This window comes from Empidonax traillii, unplaced genomic scaffold, assembly GCF_003031625.1.
Source record: "Empidonax traillii isolate 1590-97213 ecotype Southwest subspecies unplaced genomic scaffold, ASM303162v1 scaffold118:size1038473, whole genome shotgun sequence".
NCBI lineage: Eukaryota > Metazoa > Chordata > Aves > Passeriformes > Tyrannidae > Empidonax > Empidonax traillii.
Window position 1 is genome coordinate 378,617 of NW_020955311.1, and position 24,302 is coordinate 402,918.

At 50.2% G+C, this 24,302-nt stretch overlaps 1 protein-coding gene across 7 annotated transcripts; it reads left to right on the forward strand.

The window, feature by feature from the left end:
• The first annotated feature begins 527 nt into the window (after positions 1 to 527).
• On the forward strand, positions 528 to 23,894 carry KANK4 (KN motif and ankyrin repeat domains 4). 7 transcript variants are annotated; one of them, XM_027883103.1, is made up of 11 exons: positions 9,232 to 9,503; positions 10,812 to 11,052; positions 12,231 to 12,315; positions 13,654 to 15,540; positions 16,459 to 16,570; positions 17,869 to 18,099; positions 18,645 to 18,732; positions 19,106 to 19,325; positions 20,693 to 20,835; positions 21,468 to 21,668; positions 22,373 to 23,894. In XM_027883103.1, the coding sequence occupies exons 3-11, from the start codon at positions 12,300 to 12,302 to the stop codon at positions 22,472 to 22,474; spliced, it is 3,000 nt and encodes a 999-aa protein (XP_027738904.1). In that variant the 5' UTR covers positions 9,232 to 9,503; positions 10,812 to 11,052; positions 12,231 to 12,299; the 3' UTR covers positions 22,475 to 23,894. The 7 variants fall into 7 exon arrangements, with proteins under 7 accessions (XP_027738899.1, XP_027738903.1, XP_027738900.1 ...); XM_027883098.1 differs by lacking the exons at positions 9,232 to 9,503; positions 10,812 to 11,052 and adding an exon at positions 528 to 586 and having other exon boundaries at positions 12,234 to 12,315; positions 13,651 to 15,540; XM_027883102.1 differs by lacking the exons at positions 9,232 to 9,503; positions 10,812 to 11,052 and adding an exon at positions 528 to 586 and having other exon boundaries at positions 12,234 to 12,315.
• The last annotated feature ends 408 nt before the right edge of the window (positions 23,895 to 24,302 follow it).

Genomic DNA, 24,302 nt, shown 5'->3' on the forward strand with positions numbered 1-24,302 from the left:
GATATTACTGGGAGTCACTAAAGTGCTGATTTCTGCCTGTCCCCAGAACTGTCATGACAGTGACTTGATACAGCTGGATAGGACGAGCACATGGGGCTGGGCACATGAGGAGGCTCAAAACCTAAAACTCAGATTGCATTTTCTTTACATTTTCCATGCGATTGCTTTAAGGTCCAAGGGCCCGATGTGAACCGCATGGGGCTGAAGGGCCGAGCCAGAGAACAGCTGGTGCAAACACAGTTCAAGTTTTGCATCCCGAGCCCAACTCCGCAGATTTCCCTTCCCTCCGCTCTCGATCCACATCTGTGCAAACAAGATGAGCTACAAAAGTATAAATCAAGGGCTAAACTGAATAGTGCGGGCATGAGGGAAGGGAAAAAACACCCCAAAGAAGTGGATTTCTGGCCTCCCAGGGCAGCCCGTCTCCCGCTGCCTCGGCCCGCAGCCCATCCCCGCTGCCTCGGGCCGCCCCCGCTGCCCGGGGGAGGGCACCGCGTCCCGCTCCGCCCCCGGGTCCCGCCCCGGGCCCCTCCCGGAGGAGGCAGCGGGACCGCAGGGTTGAGGCAGCCGCGCTCGGCGGGTCCAGGTACGGCCGCGCCGGGCGGGGACACCGGGCGGGACCGCGGGGACAGCGGGACCCGGCACTCGGGAGGGGGAAACTGGGATCCCCCGCCCCCACTGCCCCGGGGACTGCACCGGAGGGGCTGGCGGGATGCTCCGGGGTATTTGGGGGAGAGTTAGGAGAGAATCTGGGGTGTGTGCCTGGGCATGCTCGGCGGGGTTTCGGGAGTGCGCTGGAGGATGCTCTGGAGTGCGCCAGGAGTGCGCCAGGAGTGCGCTGGAAGGCGCTTTGGGGGTGCCTCCAAGGGTGCTCAGGAGGATATTCAGGGGGATGCTTTGAAAGTGCTCAGGGATTCTCCAGAGTATGCTCCAGGGTGCTCAGGGAATACATGGGAGCGCTTTGAAGGGGGTGCTTATTGGTGTGCTTCTGGGGATGCTGCCTGGGGTGTTCGAGGGGTGCTCCAGGGGTGCTCTGGCGGTGCTCCAAGAGTGTTCCAAGGGTGCTTCGGCGGTGCTCAGGGTGCTCGGCCCCTCAGGTGGCTGCCTGGGAGCAGCATCAGCCCAGGATCACTCGGGACAGGAGCGTTTCCAGCGCATCCCTGGGTGCGGGATGGAGGCACGGAGCGTGGGCAGCGGGGAGAGGGCAGGAAGGCTCCGAGTCCTGGTGGGACCCCCAGATGTCACCGTGTGAGGGCTGGGAAGGGCCCCCAGCCCCCGGGCAATGCAGCGGAAATCCCCAAGATCCCAGAGTTGTATTTAGCCTCAAAGCCCAACCATAAAACCCTCCCCAGCCATAAAGATGTGGTTCAGCCAAACCCCAGCCCAGCCTCCCCGGTTGAGCGTGGTCACCCACGCCTGCCTCCAGCCTCTCCCGGTTTCCTTACCGGCGTTCCAGCCGTCCGGACGCAGGAACTCTTGGCACCGTAACTCACTCCTGCCTCTGGTGAGGGCTGTGCTCCGGTTCCCCGAGCCGCGGGTCCCTCGGGGCTCGGCCGCAGGGCTGGCCCGCATTCAGAGCGGGGCCAGGCTGAGCTCGGGGGTTCTGCATCCTCGGGGGGCCAAGCGAGGGGCTGCTCCAGCGGCGGGTTTGGCAGCGAGCTCAGGGACAGGCAGTGCCTCTCCCTCGCAGGCAGCATCGCCTTTCCTCGGCAGTGGAGGCTGCCAGGGCATTTCTAAACAGCCCAACTCTGCTGGGACCAGGCGTGTCCCGGGCAACTTGTGCTGATTTCCCCCAGGCCTGAGAGAAAGATGTGCCAGGCTCGGGCTGAGCTCCGGGAGAAATCAGAGTGAGTGGGAACAGGGAGCTGCCGCTCCTGGATGGACCGTTGCTGAGATCTGTTTAGAAGAGGTTACACAGAAAGTGTGTTGGATAATCTCAACTACAAGTCCAAGTTCAGAATGGAGGAAGTCATGATCTAGATGCTCTGGGTGTGAGGTTCACCTTCCAGAGATGGAAGTGGGGCTGTGCTGTGCAGGGATATCTCACTTTCCTGGCAGCTCCGGGATGCAACACCACCAGGAAGGATTTCACAAACCAGGAATTAAATATTTTAAGCTGTGTTGCCCAAATGAAGGTGGTGAACACCCAAAAACGTTGCATATGCAGGGTGAGGGTAGTGACAACAGTGATGGGCAGAGAAGGGGAACACTGTAAAAAACATCATCATTTGCCTTTGGACTCATTTCACTGCCTTCCCAGTGTTTTGTGTTTGATTTGGGATAGGCTAAATGGGAAACTCCTGAAGTGGTAAATGAGGTGGGGGTAGCCCATAACCTCAGGTTTATCATTGATTATTTGTGGCTTTGATTGTAATATTTAAAAAAGAAATATATCTGCTGAAATGACAACCAGCTTGATGAACAGCAACCTGGCCAGGGAATCCGTGGTTGAGGAGGGATCAATGAGTTGATTCATTAAAATAATCCTGAAACTGGAAGATGAGATGTCAGGGAGCCTGTTGCTGCTCTGGGCTCTGTCAGTCTCCTAGTGCAGTTTCCAAATGACTTGTGTATAGGAAAACCAGGGTCACATTCATCTCCTTTCCAGAAAGTCCTCTTATGGGGAAGGTTTTACCTCCCAGGAGCAGGAATCATGGAGTGCTGGGGCTGTCCCATTCCCACATTTTTATTTGCCACCGAACAGGAGTGCAACGTTACTTCCCATCACACAGCCTCTTTGTCCTGTGGCGTGGGCACCTTTTGGGAGGGAGAGGTTTGGTCTCAAACATTCCTTGCATCAGGAGTGGTGTTGAGATCCTGGACATGGCTGGTTGGATGAATACAGGCTCATTCACAAGCTCAGTGCCAATTCAGGTCCCTCCCCCAGTGGTTTTACAGCTGCCAAATATTTTGAAAGTCGCATTTTTATCCCTGAGTGTTGCACATCAAATCTTAGGTCTTTTCAAGGAAGCTTTGGGAGCAGCACTAGGGATGAGCATGGCCCCACTGGTTAGAGGAGAAAAGTCAATATGGGAAATTATTGTATTTTCCATTCAGTGCCCCATATGACAGGGATTATGTGACTCTGCCTCGCTCAAGAACAGCAGGATGCAGATTTTGGTCAATAGAGGCCTGACCCCAACTCAAGGGGCGTAAAGGAATCCATGGCTTGGGGCAGAAATCCTTGACCAGGCTCATTGGCACACTGCCAATGCCAGGGGAGAGTGGTGGGGAGGAACCAGCTGCAGGGAGCTCCTTCTTCACCCTATTTTTGACCTCAGTGGAATTCATGTTTCTGGCACTGTGCCCCAGGAAGCCTTGAGTCCTGCCCATCCCAGGGTTTAAACAGCACATGAAAAAAAAAGGTATTGTCATTATTATGATAGCATACTGCCAAAATGGACAATTTGGTGGAGATAGAAATGTGAAATATGGTGAAAAAGCCACCCAAAGGTCCCCATCTTCCAAATGGGAATATTTTAAATTTATCATTGCAGCCAGTTCCTTTATCCATCAGGACTGAATGTGAGTCTTGGTGCAAGGGAGAAAGCTGAAAATGCACCAGCAATAAGAGCTGAGCTTGGTCAAAAACCTGGAGGAAATTCCCCATTTCCTAAACCCTCTCATGATGTGGGTGAGTGATGGGAATTGTGTCTGCAAGGCTCCCAGCTTCTGGCATCTGCGTGGAAATCACCAGGAGAGGAGGAAGTCGGCATGTCTGTCCCCTCTGCAGTCCTAATCAATGTGGAGAGTGGTTTCAGGTGGCCTGAAAGAGAAATGTTCCTTTTTGAAGAGGTTTTTAAACCTGTCAGGAGTGTGATCAATCTAAGTCTTCTTGTCTCTAGCCAGAAATCGATGCAAAATGACTCTGTGTCTCCATGGGGGACTGCAGGGGTTGTCCAGGGAAGAGGAGAAAAACTGGCAGGCAGAGAATAGATTTCCTAAAAGCACCCAAAAGTGCCATTTTCAGCAGAGGAGGAGCTGAGGTGGGACTTTGCTGAGGTCAGACAGAATAGACACCAGGTCACCAGTCTGCTTTCACAACCACAAATGCACTTTTTGGCAATTTCTCAGGGCTGGTGGGTTTAGAAAGCCCCATTTGGGTGTCAGAGTGAGTTTTTCCAGTTCCATAAACTCCAGTGTTTCATCTTCAGTAAGCACTGAGGAGATAGGATATGGCACAGCACCTTCCTTCCCTGTCCATCTCATGTCTTGGCAAGCACTGAAGAGGAACAGCCTTTCCCAAGAAGCAGAAACTTTGGTTTGTTGGTTGCTCCACATCCAGCTTCTGAAAATGCCCGAAAGATCCTGTTTTTCCTTAGGAAATGGAGAATGTTTCCAGCCCAGCTTGGGCCAAAGCTCTGGCTCTTGAGCAGGATGAGTGCAGGAACCCCAGGGATACACTAAGCCCTAGCCAAGCCAATCATAGAATCCTAGAATGGGTTGGGTTAGGAGGGACCCTAAAGATCATCTTGTTCCAGCCCCTCTGCCATGGGCAGGGACACCTTCCACTAGACCAGGTTCCTCAGAACCCCAACCCTGTTGTCATAAGGTTGGTACCAGCTTCTTTGACCAAATAGGACTTACTCAGTATAATGGCAGCGAAGATTGCCTCGTCCTAAGGTCAAGGAGTGGAAACCAGCTGCTTGGAAGGGATCAGAATCCAGAGGAGGGCTTCATTATTTTCCCTCAAAACTTGTGGGATTAAACAAAAAAAGAAACATGAGCAACGAGACACCTCAGTATTTTGTTTGCCTTCTGACTATGGAGCCCTTTTCATCAGGGCCTTAGGTGCTTTTTGTGATCCCCTGGCTCTGGCAAAGGAGACTTTAGGGAAAACACCACAGTTTTCAAGGCATGGGATAAAATCATGAGAATCCACGAAAGCTTTTGTATGACCGTGGCTGGAATGAGCTGAAGGTCACTTGGAAAAGAGGTTATCAGAGGAGGGGGTGAACATGATCATTTTCCCTTCCTGCTAAGCCATAAAAGAGGGAGAGAGTTTGGATATCTGATACCTCCAGGTCTCTTCCTGACCCGTCTCTAATGGAAATGCTGGCAGGAAGCTCGCAACATTTATTATACAGCAATAAGCAGCTTTATTAAATCAGTGCCCACACGACTTTATTACAGGCGTTGGAAAAGATGCCTGAAATGGCTGTTTAAGTACCGCCAGCCACTGAGGGTTGCACACTTAAGGGTTGCTGAAAGTGATCATCTTCTTTATTAAGTGGCACTGGGTTAATTATTCAGATTTCTTGTAAACTCTCTCCTTTCCAACACCAGGGAGGCCTCACATGCCTCCAGGATGTTTTCCATGCACGCAGCCCCCGGCTCCAGCCCCATCCGCCTCCTCTGCTGCTTCATGTACACAGTTTTGTGGAGAGGGTGGGAGGCCAGCCTGGACTTCTCCATCATCAGCCATGAGCTGATGGGTTGCAGAGGGAGCTCTCCCTTCTCCAGCACTCACAAATTGCTTCCAGCTCCCAGCTCTCCTCTGGGGACAGTCTGGGCAGGCAGTAGCTGAGGGAGCTTCTGCCTGGAGTGCACTAAGATGCGGGGCTGGAGCCACAGGGCACCTGTTGCCATCAGCCACGTGCTGAAGCCATGCCCTGGTCCAGGACGGAGCCTCTTCCCACACAGCAGCTGGTTTTGCATCCCCAAATCTAGTCCTGCTCCACCTCGGCACATGCTGTGGGTGATACCAGCACAGCGGGAAGCCTGCCCAGCAAGTGTGGCATGGCTGCAGGGATGGATCCAGGGATGGATTCATCTTGGAAACTTGCCTTTCTGGGTTTATAGCAGCACAGCAGCTCAGGCATCATCTGATCTCACCACTTTAATTTTGGGTCCGTTGAGCTGCTTTCTGCCCCCCAAAACTGTGCCCACATCCTGAGCTGTCATTCCAGGGAATGCCATGAGTCACGGGATCACTGGCAACAATGATTGCACCTAGGAAGCTGGCTGATGGGCTCCCGGGATGCAGATCACTTCCAGCAGAAACCCTCTTTGCTCTCACTTTGGAAAACCTCATGACAACTCCTTGCAGAGCAAACCAGGACTTTAAACCGCTTTTATTTAGTGAGTTATTTATTTAATCCCACAAAGTTTTCAAGCTTCTTTTTTAGTCCTGGAGGGAAAGTCCTTCCCATGTCTGTGCCAGCCGGCAGCGGATCACAGCCCACGGCCGCACAGCGGAGATCCCACCCGTGTGGATGTCCCCAGCAGACTGGAAATGGGTTATTTTTCTTCCTTTGCAGTGAAAACAGAATTGAAAAATCCGTACAACAAATATTCCCTGAGAGGCCATATTTATTCCTGGTATGTTCATTTGCAATAATAGCTCAGCTGGTTGTTGTGCAATCTAGCAGACCGCCTGGATGGAGCAGGTTTGGGTGTAACCCTTTGGATACCGAGGGCTAACTCCCTCTGTGAGTTGTCCAGAGGTGATGCTGCCACTCTGCTCAGCTCTAATGAGGCACATCTGGAGTGCTGTGTCCAGTTTTGGGCTCCTCAGGACAAGAAGGACATGAAGCTCCAGTGGAGGGCTGTGAAGATGATGAGGGGACTAGAGCATCTCTCTTAGGAAAAAAGGCTGAGGGAGTTGGGCCTGTTCATCCTCGAGAAGAGATTAGTGGATATCAGTATCTGCAGGGAGGTGTCAGAGAATGGTTCAAGCTCTGCTTGGTGGTGCCCAGCAATGGGACAAGAGGCAACAGGCAGAAACTGATGCCCAGGAAGTTCCACCTGGATATGAGGAAGAACTTCTTTACTGTACAGTGACCAAGCACTTAAAGAGATTGCCCAAAGAGGGTGTGGAGTCTCCTTCACTGGAGATATTCCAGAGTCATCTGGATGCAATCCTGAGCAACATGCTTGAGCAGGGAGGTGGGACTGGATGACCTCAGTTGTCCCTTCCAAGCTTCATCACTCTTTGATGGGTCTGTGTGGTGCAGAGGAGCAGGAGGCCAAGCCTGCTATCCCACAGCAATTCTGTGTGGGGAGGGGAAGGCAGCAGCCCCTTTGCCCAGTAGCCCTGCCAGCATCCAGGAAGGCAGTGGTGGCCATGCAGGGATGGATGGGATGGCTGTTGAGCCCCTTCAGGGCCGTCTGGTTCCTCTCATCCATGGGAGCAGCCTGCAGAGCAAAATCTCTTCTGACAGCTGCAGTGCCTAATGTAAAACAGCAGCAGTGTTAGGCCATGACCTTAGTTCTCACACTCAGGGGATGATTTCAGTGGTGCCCAGGTGAACCCCTTCCCCATTTCCCACCCTGCACCGGCTCCCTTGGGCAAAGCTATCAGAAGCCGTTTGTAAATCCATCAAGCACCAACCCATAATTAATTAATTTGCATGTTTTGACTCCTTCTCTTCATGGATCCTGATTAAAAGCTTATTTAAGGGGTCACAGACTTCTTCAGGCCCATGGGGATTAAAGCTGGGAACAACTGTAGGCCGTATGTGTAATTGCAATAAGGAAATGCTCCAAATTAAAGCTTCCTGCTAGTTCTTTCCAGTGGGAAAATGAAACAGTTCTTTCAGAATTACTTTAAAATCAGTGTCATATAGAAATATGTATATTTTTTCCATTGGGCTGCTTTGTCTGGAGAACAGAATATGCTCGGAAGAAGATGCACAAGCGTAACTAAACCAGAAGAATTCAGCAGAAAATAAGCCAACATGTTCTTAAGTTGGTTTAGAATCTCAAGCTCAGTAATTGCCTGTGAAAGCAGAAAGCCATCGACACCGAGTCACGGCCCTGCGTGGTGTGGGATGGAGCCGCGTGGGAAAGGCGGCATTTGGGAAAGGCTGTGTTTGGGAAAGGCGGCATTTAAGTGGCTGCAGAAATTATTTTTCATTCCTTGGGTAGGAAGTTAACCCATCCGTGCCTCGGGGGGAGCTGGCAAGGACAAACACTGCTGGTTCTCTGCACGTCTAGATACTCTGCTTCCTGAAAAGGCAAAACTTCTCTGCTTTCCCTCAAAGTTAATCTGTTAAAGTCCCCTTTGGTGGTTGCAGGGAGCTGGAGCACTGCCAGCAGCTCTGCTCTCACACAGTGACAAGATGTGGTTTTTCTCCCTAACATGAGCTTTTTGGTTGTGCTGCTCATTAAGCGATGGGAAAGGTGCTGGCGCCGCTCCGTGATGTGAGTCCCTGGTGAGAGCCCCCAGGTCCCAAGGGATGCCTCCACTTCCCAGGATTTTTCTTCCCAGCCCTGGAAGAGGTTTGCAGCCCAGACAGGGACTGAACCCCTCTGCTTTTGTAAATGTGAGGTTGTTGCAAGTTCAGAGCAGAGACTGAGGGATTTGTCCCTGTTGCCAGCCTGCAATCCAGGATGCTCCAGGGGAATGGCCATGTAGAAGCTTGGGATGGGGTTTGGTATTCTGCCCATCGCTGAGCTGCATGCCACAAGTACCCTGCCCAAAATCACATAATCGCAGAATGGTTTGGGTTGGAAGAGACCTTAAAGACCATCTCATTCCACCCCCCTGCCATGGGAAGGGACACTTTCCACTGGACCAAGTTTCTCCAAATGTCTTCCAACCTGGCCTTGAACACTTCCAAGGGTGGGCCAGCCACAGCTCTGCCAGCCACCCCCCTCCTCCCCTGTCGGCAGTTTGGAATTTGGATTGATAACCCCACTGCAAAGGGCTGGAGTGTTCTATCCAGAGTCCCACTAGCCCCCAGTGGGCATCCCCCTCCCGTGCTGCCGTCACACACGGCCGCATTCCCACTGCTCCCGCCATCTCCCCATCCCATTCAGCATTCCCACTGCTCCTGCGTTTCCCCATCCCGTTCAGCATCCCCTGGGGCCGCGGGTGGGTGGGCGTGACACGAGGGGCCGGAGCTGCGGGGAGAAGGGTGAAGGGCTGAGGGGCTGTATCTGCTCCGCTCGTGGGAACGGGGCTCCAGCGGGATAAATTACGGACACTGAGACCTTCTGCAGCTTTCCTAAAGCTGCTGCCTTTGAATTGCGTTTCCTTGGGAGAGGCGCTCATGGAATTGCTAATGCTCCAGCCCGGAGGGCGCAGCATGCGGAGGGCGAGCGCCGGCTGCAGCCGCAGCATCAGGTATAGCAACAAACCCGGCGTTAATTATTGACTATCTCTTCAATAATCAATCCCGATAAGGGAGGCAGCCCCCTGACAGCCCAGGCAGCGCTTTTGTGTTTCCTGGAAAAGATAACTATTCTGTGGAAAGTAACTCATTTTATGCACCGGGGTTGAACTGTCCTCGGAAAGGTCATACGAGAGCCACGGGCTGCTTTATTGGAAAATCAATCCCTCTTTTGTGCTTCTTGGTTTAAACTTGTATTTGCTTTCTGAGCAAGGTCACTGCTCAGCTGACCAACTTTTTAACTGCTGGAAAAGGCTGGGGTTAATCCACGACACATGTGTGCTGCTCCAAACCCTTTGTTGCCGGCTCTGGGCATGGGAAAAGATGTTTTTGAGGGAGGCAAGAGCTTCTGCTCCCCGGTGGGCTTGTGGGTGCCAGCGTGAGAAGGTAACGAGACAAAATGCTTTTCTAACCGTAGTTTTTGCTTTCACCGAGAAGTGCTGAAGCCGTTGCTGCAGTGCAGGAGAACAGACAGGCAGAGCTCAAATAATGTTGTGTTACAGCTAACAAGGCTGTGCTGGTGAACTCTCTTTTTATTTATAAGCTCAAGGTTAACTTTTTTAAAATTTTAAAATGCTGGTAAAGTGCTCTGAGAGAATGAATTGTGTATCTTTGTTTGTGTGGTTAATTTATTATTTAAATGTTTTGGGGTGTTACGGTGCTCTCCTTTCTCCTGGCTGGGGTGGATGCGGGAGCTGCTGGGTGCTCGCAATCCCTGGCAAGTGGGACAGAGTGAAAGAGGGGTTAAATGTGACTGGAAAGAGCCAGTGTTTGAGTCCAGACTAGTTAAAAAGACAGTACACTGTCCCTGCAAACGGGCTGCCCCAGGGAATAAAACCAGGAATAAAACCAGGAATAAAACCAGGAATAAAACCACTTTGCTCTGTGCTGTTTTCACATATTTGGCTTCTCTGCTTCCATTTCTGTATATATTTACTCCCACCTTGAGAAAAGCAGCGTAATTCCAATCTGGATTAATCTTTCCTACAGCCTCTCTGTGTCGTAAAGGTAAAAATCAGCAGTGCTGTGCACACAGTGGTGTCGCTTGCCTGGAGAGGAAAATAAATGTTCTGCAATTTTATTTAATAGAGGAAAACCCAGCAAATACAGAACCCGACATAGGGTCAGCGTAACAGGTTTTAGTAGGAGTGAGACCCACCTAAAAGTCCTGCCCTGCCCTAAATTGTGGGCTGGACTCTGGATGCAGGGGTCTGCTACTTCTGGCAGACTACTTCATCTTTGAATCTCATTTTTATTAGGGACAGGCATGGGAGAGCAGCCATGGGGTACAAGGAGCCACATTTTTTGGCTCTAAGCCATCTCCTCCGTGCTGAAGCTGTCCCGGGGGGAGGCCAGGAAAACATCAGCAAGCTGGTTGGGTACATTCAGCATCCTTTTACGAGGTGATTTTGAAGTAGATTGGTCAAAAGAGAAAAGCCACAGTATCAATTTGGGCTGCAGAGTTGGGACCTGGCCAGCTCATAAATGATCCAAATAGCTGAAATTATCTAGATATTAAAAACTATCTTCTTCATTGGCTTTTCCTTCACTTCTAAATAAATTACCTAGAAGAGTGGAGTGTAGCTGGTCAGACTGTAGCTGAGATCTGTAACTGGCTGCAGTTGGAAAATTAAAGAAAAAAAAACATTTTAAAAACAGGTTAGTGTTTGGTTTGGCACTTGCTGTTATTGGCAGGAGGAGGCAGAAGGAATTGCCCTTTATAGAAGGAGTGTGGTTAATTGGAGAGCATGTTAGGAGCTGCTGGACAAGGTGTTACAGGAGCTCACATGGTGTTGGGTGGGCATCAATAGTGCCGTCTGTCTGTGAGTAATGAGGTACCAACCCTGCAGGAGCTTTTGAGAGTTTTGATGTTCTCTTTAGACTGGGACCTTCCTGACTTTCTATACATCAACAGCAAACATGTCAACTTGACTGAAAACTAATTGTTTCTTTAAAAGGTTTTGATCTTTCAAAGGGTCTGTCATAGAATCCTGGAATGATTTGGGTTGGAAGGGACCTAAAACCTCATCTTGTTCCACCCCCCTGCCATGGGCAGGAACATCTTCCATTAGACCTGGTTGTTTAAAGCTCTGTCCAAGCTGGCCTCGAACACTTCCAGGGTTGGGGCAATGTCCTGTGGTAACAATACAGCGGGATTTTACTTAATTTCTCAGTTGATCTTTGTTTGGTAAAGGTCACCTGGAGCCCGTTCATGGGAAGCTCTAGAATGTGGTCAAGCCCTCGCTGAGGCAAAGCACTACATGCATAAAATGAGTTCAGAGTCTGATGTTTGGTCCATGAGATGAATGTGAGCTGGGACTGGCTCAGCACAGGCTTTGCACTGCTTGATCCTACCCTGAGAATCTTGCATAGCTCAGGGAGGCACTGGAGAAGCAGGGATGGACTTCCAAGTGGCTGTGGAGCCATCTCTGGCCATGAATCAAATTAGGTACTTTAAGGAAAATCCTAAACAAACAACCTACTGTTCAAGAAACTCCCACTTCATCCGTTGTAGCAGAAATTAAAACCAGACCTTCTCACTTTAAACACTGTTTTTGTTCTCACACAAGCCAGGAAACCTCCTGCAGTGATGTCCAGCTGCCTCAACCTCCTTCGCCCTTCCCTGCCCTGTGTGTTTCTAAAGGTCCTGGAGAAGAGAAGCTTTATCCAGGGCTTTTCTTGGTTTTTCCCAGCCTTAATCTCTCATGTTTCAGGAGGGTTTTACCCATGTCCAGGTGATGGGAAGGAGCTGGAGGGCAACACAGCCCAGAAAGATGTTGGTGTTGGCTGTGGTAGTCAAGGAAGAGTCCCTGCGCCATCAGTCTCAAGTCACCCTAAATGTCTGTCTGTCCTCATTTGCAGTCAAACCATCTGTAATGCAGGGGATGTTTTGTAAGAACCAGCTACCTGGGATGTGCCCGTGAAGCACAAGTTGTTGCCACTGGAAAAGGAGTTATTGATTTAAGCAGCTTCAAAGCCCTTAGCAGACACCACTGGGCTGCAGAATATGGGAAAAAGGAGGGGGTGGCCTGTGAAGAGGTGTAATGCGAGATTAGGTTCACGTGGTTGAGCATTTTTTAATTAAACTTAAGGTATCCATTTCTTTTTTTTTTCAAGGATGAAGTGACTCATCAGCCTTAGCTGTAAGAAGATGCTGAAGTGACAGCCCACTTAGACCCTATCATGGAGAAGACAGAAGGTATGGAGGCTTCACAATGTTTATTTGCTCATTTGTTCCTTGAAAAAAAATCGTGGAGTAATTTCCTTACCAGAAATACTGTAAATAACCTGCTCTTTTAGATGTGGGGCCAGGAGATGAAAAATTCATTGTTCATGTATTATGCAAACTTCCTAAACCACAGCAAAGCATGATCCCAGCTCTAAATCAGCACATATTTGTCCTGTCCTCTGTGGTGTGTTGGCAGGACAGATCCCTGCTCCCACTATCCAGGCTTTGCTCCTGGGCCGTGTTACCCCATGAGATGTCTTCCCTCAGTCCTTCCTCTGCCTTCCATGTGCTACTTCCCATCCGAGCAGTGTCTGCACCTCAGTGATGCTCTGTGACGAGCAGCACCAAAAACCATGCCAAATTGTCCGTGTCCTCACCAGCTGCTGCACCGGGATGGAGCCACAGGGATCAGCCACGGAACCTGGTTTCTCCTGGTTGAGCTGCTGCTCCTCATCTTCACTGAGTGCAGTGTGTTTGCTCAGAGGTGCAAAGCAACCCAAACGACTGTGATTTCAGGGACTTGCTGCATAAAAAAAAAGGATCGATGATGCAGCAGTTTAACTATTTAGACCCTCAGGGTGGAAACTGAGGGGCTGTGAGATGAATCTATGAAGGTGTGTTAAAGCAGGAGCCTGGGGATTGTGGGGCTGAAGTGGTGCTGTTTGCCTGCGCTGCTGGGTGGGCAAACTCACTGTCACATTTTGTGGTGACTTGCTTCAATTCAGAGCTGTGCTCGGTCACCTTGGGATGCACATGTTCTGCATGGATGCGGCTGTCTGGGTCCAGCCTCTGCCCACTGCCCTATCTATCATCTTCAAGGAATAATTTGTGACCTGGTGTTTGCAGATGAAGTGATGCAATGCAATGATTTTCCTGGTTGGTGTGCACGGCACTGTGTATGCCACTAAAAAGTTAAAACCAAACCAAAAGCCTTGAAAAATGTCGTTGTCACAGATTGGTCCCACCTTCTGTTACTGAGATGCATTTATTATCCATCAGGCAACTCTTTATACCTACACAGGCACATAGCTCTGCCTGCTAAACCTGCTCTTTGCTTAATTGCCAATTAGAGCCATGATTTCAGCAAGTTTTCAGCTTCCTTGGTGCAACAATTATCTGATTCACCCCTGGAAAACCAGACTGGAGCTTGGTGCATGTTGCTGTGTCTGTGTGCAGTTTCACCATGAACTTCAGCCCCCACCTGTCCAAAACTGAGATGAAAAGAGCAAAACCATCTCTTCCCTACTCTAAACAGCTTTTTTGTTTTCAAAATTCAATCATCTCTTTTTTTCTGGGTTGTTCCAGCAGATGCCCAGCCACCCAAACCCAATGGGGAGAGGGAGCAACCCCGCAGCCTCCCCTACTCCCTGGAGACACCATACGGCTTTCACTTGGACCTGGACTTCCTGAAGTACGTGGATGACATTGAGAAAGGGAACACCATCAGAAGGGTCCATATCCACCGCAGAGCCAAGCAACCCAAATTCAGTACCCTGCCCCGAAACTTCAGCCTGCCCGAGAACGGCTCCCGAGGGTGCACCACTGCTCCCAGCAAGAGCTGGACAGCGACCTGCTCCTTCCCGCAGAGAAAGGCATCCCTGGGGGAAGAGACCCCTCGTAGCCTTCTGTCCAGCGAGGCAGCTCCACTGGCAGCCGATGAGCCAAGTTACCGGAGGAAAGCCCTCCTGGCGGAGACACGGCGGCAGGCAGAGCTGGGCTGGCAGGAGGGCGAGCTCCAGGGGCGGCCGCAGCTGCTGAGAGCCTCCAGCATGCCCGATACACTGCCACCCGGCCAGACCCCCCAGGGCGATGGCAGGGGCCCCTCACCCCTCCAGCCCTCTCCCCAGCACTGCCACGACCAGAGCGGCTCCGAAAGCACCTTTCGCCCCAGCTCCGAGAGCACTATGTTAAACGTCCCCCGGGAGGTGAGCTTGGAGCAAGACGTCTCCTTCCAGCATCCCAGTGGGGTTGTCCCGGGGCTGGTACCCCTGCAGCCGCCATGGCAGAACCAGCATCCTTTGGCACCACAGCTGCAGGTGGTGATGGAGAGTGGAGGAGAGGAGGGAGATGCTGCCGACGCCAGCGGTTGCTCCGACATGGCCGGGGCTGAACCAGCATCACCGGCTGCCATCCAGCTCACAGAGGAGAACACGAACCATGGGGAAAGGAGACTCAGTGTGAGTGAAATGGCTCTGAATGTGCTGAAGGAAGGTGAGGAGGGCAATATCCAGGCTGGAGAGGATAAGAAGAGCAGTGTTCCGCCGGCTCCTGATGGTGGAGAGCCTGGCGGAGTTGCGGCACTGAAGCAGCAGATCGCTGATCTGGAGGAGCAGCTGGGCAAGAAGAAAGAGGAGCTCAGGCAGGTCAAGGCAGTGCTGGAGCAGCAAGATCATGAAATCAAGGAGAAGGAGAAAAGCATTAAGCTACTGGCCAGCTCCAAAGCTCAGCTGGAAGAGCAGCTGTGCCAGGAAAAGTCCAAAGAGGCCGAGCTGCAGTTGCGGCAGAGCCATGGGGCTTTGCAGTGCCTCGATGCTGCAGTGAACACCGACCTCTCACAGGTGCCAGGGGTCAGGCAAGCCCATGATAAAGGCATCAACGTAAATATCCCACTCTCCACTAAATCCATAGGCTGCAGCACTCACAGAGCAGACAACATGAACACACAGGTGATGGAGTTGGGTGCTCAGAGAGAGCAGGGACTGGCAGACACTTGTGCCGGCGTCAGTGGAGAGGGACCTGGACATTTTGGTGAAGGCAGCATCGAGGCTGGACTTCGTGCTCCTTGCTTCACCCAGCTGCAGATTGATGAGCACCTCGGCGATGACAATCAGAACCACCGGAATAACCGTGACACCCAGAGCCTCACTGCGGAAAGCAATCGAGGAGTCAAGGCAGGCTTCGGAGAGGAGAAACCTCAAGAAGGACTGGAAGAGGAAGGGCCCCCTGACCATGAGGATCTCCCGGCTGTTGACCCCATTGGCCAATATGTGAAAAAAATCCAGGAGCTCCTGCAGGAGCAGTGGCTGTGTCTGGAGCACGGGTACCCCGAGCTGGCAAGTGCTATCAAGCAGCCGGCCTCCAAGCTCAGCTCCATTCAGAACCAATTAGTTAATTCCCTAAACTCCTTGCTCTCTGCCTACTCTACACAAGGGCCCACGGATAAGGAGAATTCGAACACTCACTATCAACAGTTGGGTAAATAATATTGACATCAACATGTCCGGGCCAAATCTCTTCCCGTTTATTCCAGTGTTGAGCAGGGGGGATGTGGTGAAACAGTTGTTGTCAGTCAGATCAGAAATAGTCCCTCTTGACCGTGATGAGAAAGGCAAATCTCTGCACATCACAATGAATGAAATTTTAAAAAGCAAACAAAATGATGTAGAAGCTGATGAAGCTGTGGTTCAGTTATATGCAGGATCAGCTTCCACAAGCAGCCATCCTGGTGGCTGTTGCATCAAATAAACATTTTTTTTATTTGGATTGAACATCTCAGTTTGCAAGAATATGGGACTGGTGCTCATCTGGGGTAAATCAACATGGAGTTCTCCAGAACCCAAACCAGTCAAATGAACTGAACAAGTAGGCTGGGAAAAGACCTGTTCCCACTCACATCTAAACTGATTTTAGCTTGTATCAAAATGAGAATCCAATGCCTGTTCACAGTTGGGGTGAGGCAGCTTGCAAATAGATAAGTGACCTATTACTTGTAAACAATACATATTCAAAGTCCTGTGGAAAGACTCATCCATGTAGTATTGTAGGAGATTTATATAGGTAATTTCCAATACATAAGTAGTGGAGAAAAAAATAGAGCCAAAACATTATTACAAATGTAAAATCTACTATTCATAAGACACATATATAATTCCCAGTCACTTTCTTTATATTCCCAGTCATTTGGAGATGTCTGAGACCTGTATTTAAAGGTGGCAGGGCAGGGTCAGGTTGTGGCCAACTGCATCCACAGTTTTGCAAGACATAAAAAGACTCTCAAAAGATCAAGTAAGATGTTTACGGTTATGATTTGTAGTTTGTTGCTAGAGGTTGGGAATAATTATCCCTAATTATGGCACATCTGCTTAATTAATCTATTATTTTGTATTTTGGTAGAAAACTCTCCAACCACAAGTCTTAAATCCATCATGAAAAAGAAAGGTTATGGTTTCCATGCAGGAGGCAATGGGACCAAAAAGAATCTTCAGTTTGTTGGGGTAAATGGTGGGTAAGCATCCATTCAGAAGACAAAACTGCCTTTTAACATGTAATGTCCTCTGTATTGCTGGAGAAGTCATTCTTTCTCCCCCTCTTTTCTGCTCCAAACCTCTTGATTAAAAGGCTAGTTGAAATGGAGCCTCTTTTCTCCCTTCTTTAACCCAGCACTGATAATCTGTGCATAACCCCATAGAAAAGTTGTTGGTGTTTTCAGGGACGTGCTGGGGACTGACACTCTCTGCACACCCATCTCTTGGGGCTTCATCCAAAACCCAGCTGGGGAAGATGGGAAGATTCCATGAGAAGATTCCCACTGACCTTGGTGGGTTTTGGAGGAGGTCAGCATTGCCTGGGTGGACATGCTGCCACTAACCTGTCTCCACGCTCCAGCCACAGCCAACAGAAGTTGGTTCAGGGCCTGGAAAAGGCTATTTTGGTAAATAAGGAATTACCTTGGGGTGAAGGAAGACCTGTACTTCAGGTTGTGTACCAGCACCCCGTTCCATGTGTATCCAACATCCAACACTCCTTGGCCTGTGAGTTAACTAAAGACAACAGCATGTGCTGTAGGTGCATTTTCTACTGAGGAGTACATGTGCTGCATGAAGAGGGCAGGACATGTTCCTCTGTCGCTGGGCTGTGCAAACAACTACGTGTGCAAATTAGGGTGCTGATTTCTGCTCACATATACTCCTCTGACTTCTAAGTTGCTGGATTCATCAGATGTTACTCACTCTAATTATGCAGAGCTTCTTCTATCAAATGGGTACAACTTGCAGGGAGTGGAGGAATCTTTATTACTTTTAGAAAAATTTTGTGGTAGGAGTGAAATGTTCTGTCTTGTGGAAGATGTTGTTAATACTTTTAAGACAATCAAAGGAGAGATCTCTCTAGCAGGGCTACTAGAACGGTGGACTCAGGCCTGTGCTGGAGCTGCAAACAGTTTTTGTCTAGTGGTCCTCGATGTTGCCGACACTTTGCCACAATGTGCCGGCAGTTCCCAGCAGGGAAGTGGCACACAGCCCTTGCCTGGCAATACTGGGGCTTGTGCCATGGACATCCCTCCAGACCCACTGAGTAGTCCCTGAAGTAACCTTGCCTGCTGCTCATTAACTGCTTCTATCACGCTCCTGCTGGCTTAAGCAGCCAAAACCAGACTAACCCCGAGTTTGGCTGCGGCTCAGATCTTTTAACTTGCTTATTGTCACTCTGGGCTTCACCCAAGGCCCATTGGACTCAATGAGTCTTGGTCAGGCCCTGTGGCTGCGGATGGGGAAGGAGTGAGTAACATGTGGTGTCCTCAAATAGCTACGAAACAACCTCAAGTGAAGACACGAGTTGTGAAGACAGCCCGTCGGACGGTGACACGGAGAGCGAGACAGAGAGGAGAGACAATGATGTGGAGCCCGCGCAAGTGGATGCTGGAGGTGAAAGCCTGGGGGCTTCCTCAGGGACCCCCTCCCAGGAGAAGTGCAAGGATGAGGAGCAGCAGGAGCCATTGGCAGAAGCAGCACCTTGTTCTCAGCAGGAGGATGACAGGTAACCAGAACCAGGCGGTGATTGTGCCGTCTGTTGTGCTCCCGCAGCCACAGGACCTGCGGTGCTGCAGGGCTGGGGTTGGGGCTTCATCTGCTCTGTGGAACGGCAGCACTGACCTCTGTAGACAAGCAAAAGGCTTTAAAGAGCTAAATATTTTCTGAGTTAACGCAAAATCTAATGGGGATTGATTCAGGCCCTCTGCTTGACTTCGGAAAAGACTGAGTCATATTTGGTGAGAGCTCATTTTTCCCCTCTCGTGTAAAGTTTCCTGGTAAAGTTCTTTGCAGATTCAGAAATAAGATTTTTTTTTCCACTTAAAAGATTCTTGTAATAGATGAAGTTGACCACATGAATCTGTGACTCTGGACTTAAATCCTTATTTAAGTACTCAACTTTGTATCTAAAATTTGGGACAACTTGTGTCCATAAAGTTAAGCACTTAAATAAGTGTTGAACATACTCTGACCTAAACTGCATGTTCTCCTACATGCTTCCATACCTCCTGCAAGTCCTGTCCTATGATGGATTTACCCTTTTCCCTCTAGATGCAAACCCTCTGAAGATTTCCTTGCCAACTGCCAGCTCCTCAGCGAACACCTCTCAGAAATCTGCACCACAAGTGACAAGTACCTGGTACAGATATTTTCCAATCCCATTTCAGATGGTTCAGTTTAATGGATAAGATTATCCTGATGGTTGTGCCTTACTGTGCCATGGACAGCTTTGTGAGGAGGAAGGGGGGGGGTGAGGTGACATCTGAGTCAGTTTTAGAATAACCAGAAAGAATGGAAAAGGAGGGAAAAAAAAAAAAGAGGATGAAGGCCTTGTCTGCTTACTCACCCAGGTTACCACAGGAAATTCCTTTCCCCCTCAAGTAATAGCAGTAATCACCAAACCACGAGCTAAAAACTGGCTGGGCAATGCCGGAGCATGTGGGGTGAGGAGCTGGGGCAGCCACTGCTGCACAGGGACCCCAACAGTAATGGGGACACCTTGGTGTTTTCAGCGGCATGTCCTTGGCTCCATCTGCCAGGAGTGGTTCCAGGTGTCCAGCCACAAGTCTTCCAGCCCGGAGGTGGTCGCAGCGTATCTCAGGGCACTGAGGGCCATCCAGCCCCAGCTCCTGAAGATGATGGTGAACGTGACTGACAGGAATGGTAACACGGCTCTTCACTACAGCGTTTCCCACTCCAATTTCCACGTTGCAAAGCTCCTGTTAGACACAGGTAGGAACAGTGGCTCTGCTCAGCCATGGCTTTTGTTGGGTATGGGAATGGGACTAGTGGGTCATGGCCCCACAGGTGATAAACACAGTGTGCAGAGCTAGGTAATGAAGCTTCATGAACAGTCCCAGACATGGCAAACAGGGAATGAGGTCTGGGGTTCTCCCAGGGAGCTCAGTCAGTAGCAAAAGGAGATAGGACAGAGGTGGGCCTGGGGACCAACTACAGCTTCCATTAAAGGGAGCTAACTAGCATAAAGCATGGGGTCAAAGTCCATCTGGGAGACAACTATGAGCTAAAGTCCATCCATGAGACAAGTGTAGGGCCAAGTGAAACCAAACTACACACATGGGGCCAAGGTCCATCTACGGTTGACCTGAAGACCAGCATCCTCCCCCATAGCCCATACCTGGGCCTATGGCTGTGGGACATTAGTGCCTTCACTCATCTTGAGGGTGTTTCAGTCTGACTTTTGGGATGGCTCAGGGTCCCTGTACCCAAGGGGGTGTCCCCCCTGGCCCCAGTCCAGGTATGATGTGGGGAGCTCCGCCATCATCTTGTAGCAGCCAATGCCACATCATGCCTTGGGGCAGGAGGATCAGACCCCTGAGAGCGTAACAACCACCCTGAGCAGTGTGGAAAATCTCCATGTTAAACTATTGAACTTTCAGCTTGTGTTGCAATGAAAGAACAAAAATCTCAGCTGAGCTTGTACAGGGCAAAAATGTGCGCGTGCTCCAAGAGAATAAAGGCACTTTGGTCTTTTCTCATGGGCCAGACAATCCGTTAAATGTTTGGGAAATGGCAGATTATCATACACATCTATAACCCAATTGTTGCTGCAGCAGCACAGGGAGGGAAGGGTTTGTCCTCTTCTGCTGCTGAGTGATTGAGGCAGCTGGGTCCCTGGGGGGAAGGCTGGACCTGAGCCCTCACCCCCCAGACACAGCTCATTCCTTGTGGTGGAGCTGGAAATGGGCTCTTTGAAGTGAAAAATGAGTGAAACAGAGCCAGGGTGATTTCCATGCCCATTGGGTGACGGTCGTCTTTCTGCTGCTCCCTTACCACAGAAGCCAAAGCAAACAGCCCATAGCTCCACAACCAGCATGTGCTCAAGGCATTAATTATCCCCCTTTTATTTTTATTTGTTGTGGTCTTCAAAGTTAATTGAGTTGACCTCGGCAGTTGTAATTAACTGTAGCACCAGGGGCCGTTCAACGCTGCGCTCACAAGCCTGGATATTTAACACAGATAAATCTCAATCCTGTGTAATTATGAAATAACTCCTGTTTCTGGGAATATGAGATGCCACATGCTTTATAACTCACTCTCTGCTTCCCGTTCCCTCCTGGTGAATCTATCCCCCCCAGGAGTGTGCCGCCTGGACCTGCAGAACCGCGCCGGCTACACGGCGGTGATGCTCACCCCGCTGGCGGCCGCCGAGACCCGCCAGGACATGGAGGTGGTGATGAGGCTGCTGAGGGAAGGGGATGTCAACCTCCGATCCGCCCAGGTGTGTCGCTGTAGGCTGTTTGAAAATGGAGCGTGGCCCTGTGTGGGATGGTGACACGGCTGTGGGTGAATATTTATTTGGCAAAGGCATCCCGTAGAGCTTGTAGCCTCCTATTCACAGCCTGGTCTCTGGGATGACAGTGCCTTCATCCAGCTCTTCTTCCAAAATGCTGTAAAAGTTAGTTGAGACCTGTGTTAAACTGTTGAAAAGGGTTTGGGGGACCCACGTTTGGGGGCAGCTGGGCAGTTTGGCCATGCTGCTGCACAGACCCTCTGCATGGCCATGGTGCAAGTGAACGGGTACATCTTGCAATATGTCCTGAAGACCCCCAGTATGATTTAAAAATAACATGCAATAGGCAATATTTACATGAATTATTATTATATATGTACTATGGATTAATAATACGCAGTGTTATGATATATGGTTGTGGGCCATGGGATAGTGGTGAGCTTGGCAGTGCTGGGTTAACAGTTGGACTTGATCTTAGAGGGCTTTGCCAAGCTAAATGATTCTATAATTCCATATATGCAATAATATTAATTGTTATTATTATCTCTAGCAGTCTGAGTGAACAGGACTGTGGAAGGTGGTGGGCAGGGGGTGTTCAGCCTTTGCCTGTGACCTTGCAGGGAGGACAGACTGCCCTGATGCTGGGGGTCAGCCACGAGCGGGACGACATGGTGCGAGCCCTCCTGTCCTGCCAGGCTGATGTCAACCTGCAGGACGAGGAGGGGACAACAGCCCTGATGGTGGCCTGTCGACAGGGCAACATGGACATCGTCAGGCTTCTCTTGGCCCAGCCTGGCTGCCAGGTCATGCTGACGGACAAGGTGAGGCTCCACTTCCATCCACAGCCTCACTGCACCAGGGAGGGAAAGCTCACATGGGACTGATCAGACAGCAATCCCTTAGTAGGGGTTTTTAAGTGAGGAAAAGTACAATTTCAGTCCATTTTCTAATCAGAGGATCACTTTTAGGAGAGCACCCCTGGTTTCAGTGCTTGCTGTGTCACAGATGGAGTGGATGCAACAGCATCCTACATCCCTGCTGTAGCCTGGGCAGGAGCACAGGGGGGAAGAGCCTAACCTGGTGTAAACCTAAAAAAACAGATGAAACCCTGGACATGTGGAATCAGCAAAGCTTCAGCTCCAAGAAATTAGCAGGAATTAACTCTTCCCTAAGAACGGACTCCTCTCCATGGGGACGTGTGGGATGGGGCTGGGCTGGGAGCAGCACTGCTGGATGGTGGAAAATTCTTCCTGCTGGGCCACATGGCTGTTTAGAGTTAAGGAACTATTTTCTAATTAAACAACAGTTTTGTCTAAGACAGGCAGGAGGGCAGCGGGGCCAGGCGAAGGCACAGCAGGGGTGTGTTTGGTGTGGCTGAGGTTGAGGCTCAGAGGGAGGTTTACACAATGGTGACTCATTGTAAACCAGGGAGGAACTGGAGGGAAGGAGGTTTTGGGGATGGAGCTGGGAGGGTGGGGGGCAGAGGCAGGGATTTGGTGATGTCTGACCTCCTCCCTCCCTGCAGGGCGGTAACTCGGCCCTGTCTCTGGCCCAGGGCGCTGCCCATGGGGACATCGCGGCACTGCTGAGAGCCCACATCGAGCACAGCCCGTCCCTGTCAGCATGACCCAGCAGGGAGAAGAAACCAGGATGGGAACAAAAAGCTCCTCCTTGAACAGCTCTGCTGTGGCAGGGCCAGCCCAGTGGATTTACAGGGGAGGAACCCTGCTTGCGTTATCTGCCGACATTCCCTGTGTCTAATTCTCCTCATTCATCCCACTCACACCCCCTAATCTGCGCCCAGTGCCACAAACAACTTCAAACTCTTCTGTCTGCTCCTCCTGGTATAGGTTTGGCAGGTGAGCGACTGAAATGAAGGAGAAAAGCACATTAGAAAAGCAATACTTAGCCTTTTGTAACTTTAGATTATGGGTGTCCTTTTAATCAACTACTTAACCGTATCTCATTTAACTTGTAAGTTTGTGTCCTAATATTTATTATCAGCTCTTCTGTAAGTAGTGGCAGGCAGTGATTACTCAGTATATGTAACAACAAACACAAGCTGGATGGATTATGGAAAGCATAAAATCCTATTTATGTTTGCTTATGTGGGTCTGATGGAAGAATTAAAAATTAATGCTCTCAGAAAATATTTGAGTATGCCAGACCCAAACACACAGACACTGTTTTGCCTGGATTTGGAATTACCATATGGCTCTTATTTTTTGCTAATTAAGTTTGAGCTAATGGGGAAGCACAGCTCATTGACATGCTCTGTGCATCACAGAGGGGCGGACCAGGGTATCCCAAGCACGAGATCACAACAGATTCCCATCCCAGGATGTGTTAATATTGTCCAAGAGTTCTGTGGACTGACAGATGACTTTTGGACAAGCTGCTTCTCTCTGATTTCCCTCTTGCTCAACGTTAATACGCCCAAACTCCTCCTGTGTAAAGCTGCGCCATGATTTAGCTGATGGAGTTGGATGGCACCAGGGTCTTCCCCACCACATAGGGTCCAGCATCACCTCAAATCACACACAGGGCAGGGGTTTTCTTCAATTGTGCTGCTCCTAACAGAGAGGGAGGGAGGGCTCAGGTCCCATTTTTCCAAACATCTTTGTTGTGTTGCATCAGGAGCCAGTGGATGGTCTCCATTGCCTTTGGTGGAGCTGGATTCCACCACCACTGGAGGAAACCCAGGTCTCCCTGTCACCACCAAAAGCAACTCTCCCTATTTAGCTAATGACTCTTTTTCTACTCAGCAGAAGTGAATCCTGACCCACTTTGGTCGTAAGTCAGTTCACATCATGACAGAGTGTCCCTTGAGCTGCCTTGAGCTCCCATCCTTCCTGCCTTGGAGGGAGGGGAGGACCCCCCCTGCCCTCTGTTTCCCATGGAAATCTGCTGCCTGCTCTGTTTTCCTTCCTTTCTTCACATTTGCAGTCTGAAGCATTCACTATCTCAAGTGTCTGTCTGCCTTTTATATCTGTATCCCAAAATGCAGTTACCTCCTTTATGTATAAATAAACTTAGTTAAACCTTTCCTTGTGTTTGCTCCTGTGCCTGTCCCATGGTCCCTGCACAGACATGGCAGGATGGGATTTTTTTTGGTGGGAATTCCCTCAATTTGTGTTCCAGAGCCAGCATGACCATTGCTGCCAGGCCTCAGCTGCAAACAAAAAGAGCTGTAATACTATTTTGTGACAGTTTTCACTGAGTTTTCTCCCTGACAGCTCTGTGCTTGCAGAGAGGAATTTCACTCTGACTCTTGATGTTTCCCAGAGGGAGGTGAACTTTTTGGCTTCAACATAATAAATGTGGGAAATTTTCTGTTAAGGATCAGAGTGGCTTTGGGAAGTGCCTGCCTCCTCCTGGGATCCCTCAATTTGAGGACAAGGGATGTTATTTTGGGGACATGCTGCAGCTCTGCAGAGAGGCACCACAGACTTCAC

What these genes read in the sequence shown, in the direction of transcription:
- KANK4 (XM_027883098.1), top strand. An exon ending in TTTGTTGGGGTAAATGGTGG is followed by an intron (nt 16,571 to 17,868) that starts GTAAGCATCCAT and finishes GTCCTCAAATAG; the next exon opens with CTACGAAACAACCTCAAGTG. An exon ending in AAAGCTCCTGTTAGACACAG is followed by an intron (nt 19,326 to 20,692) that starts GTAGGAACAGTG and finishes TATCCCCCCCAG; the next exon opens with GAGTGTGCCGCCTGGACCTG.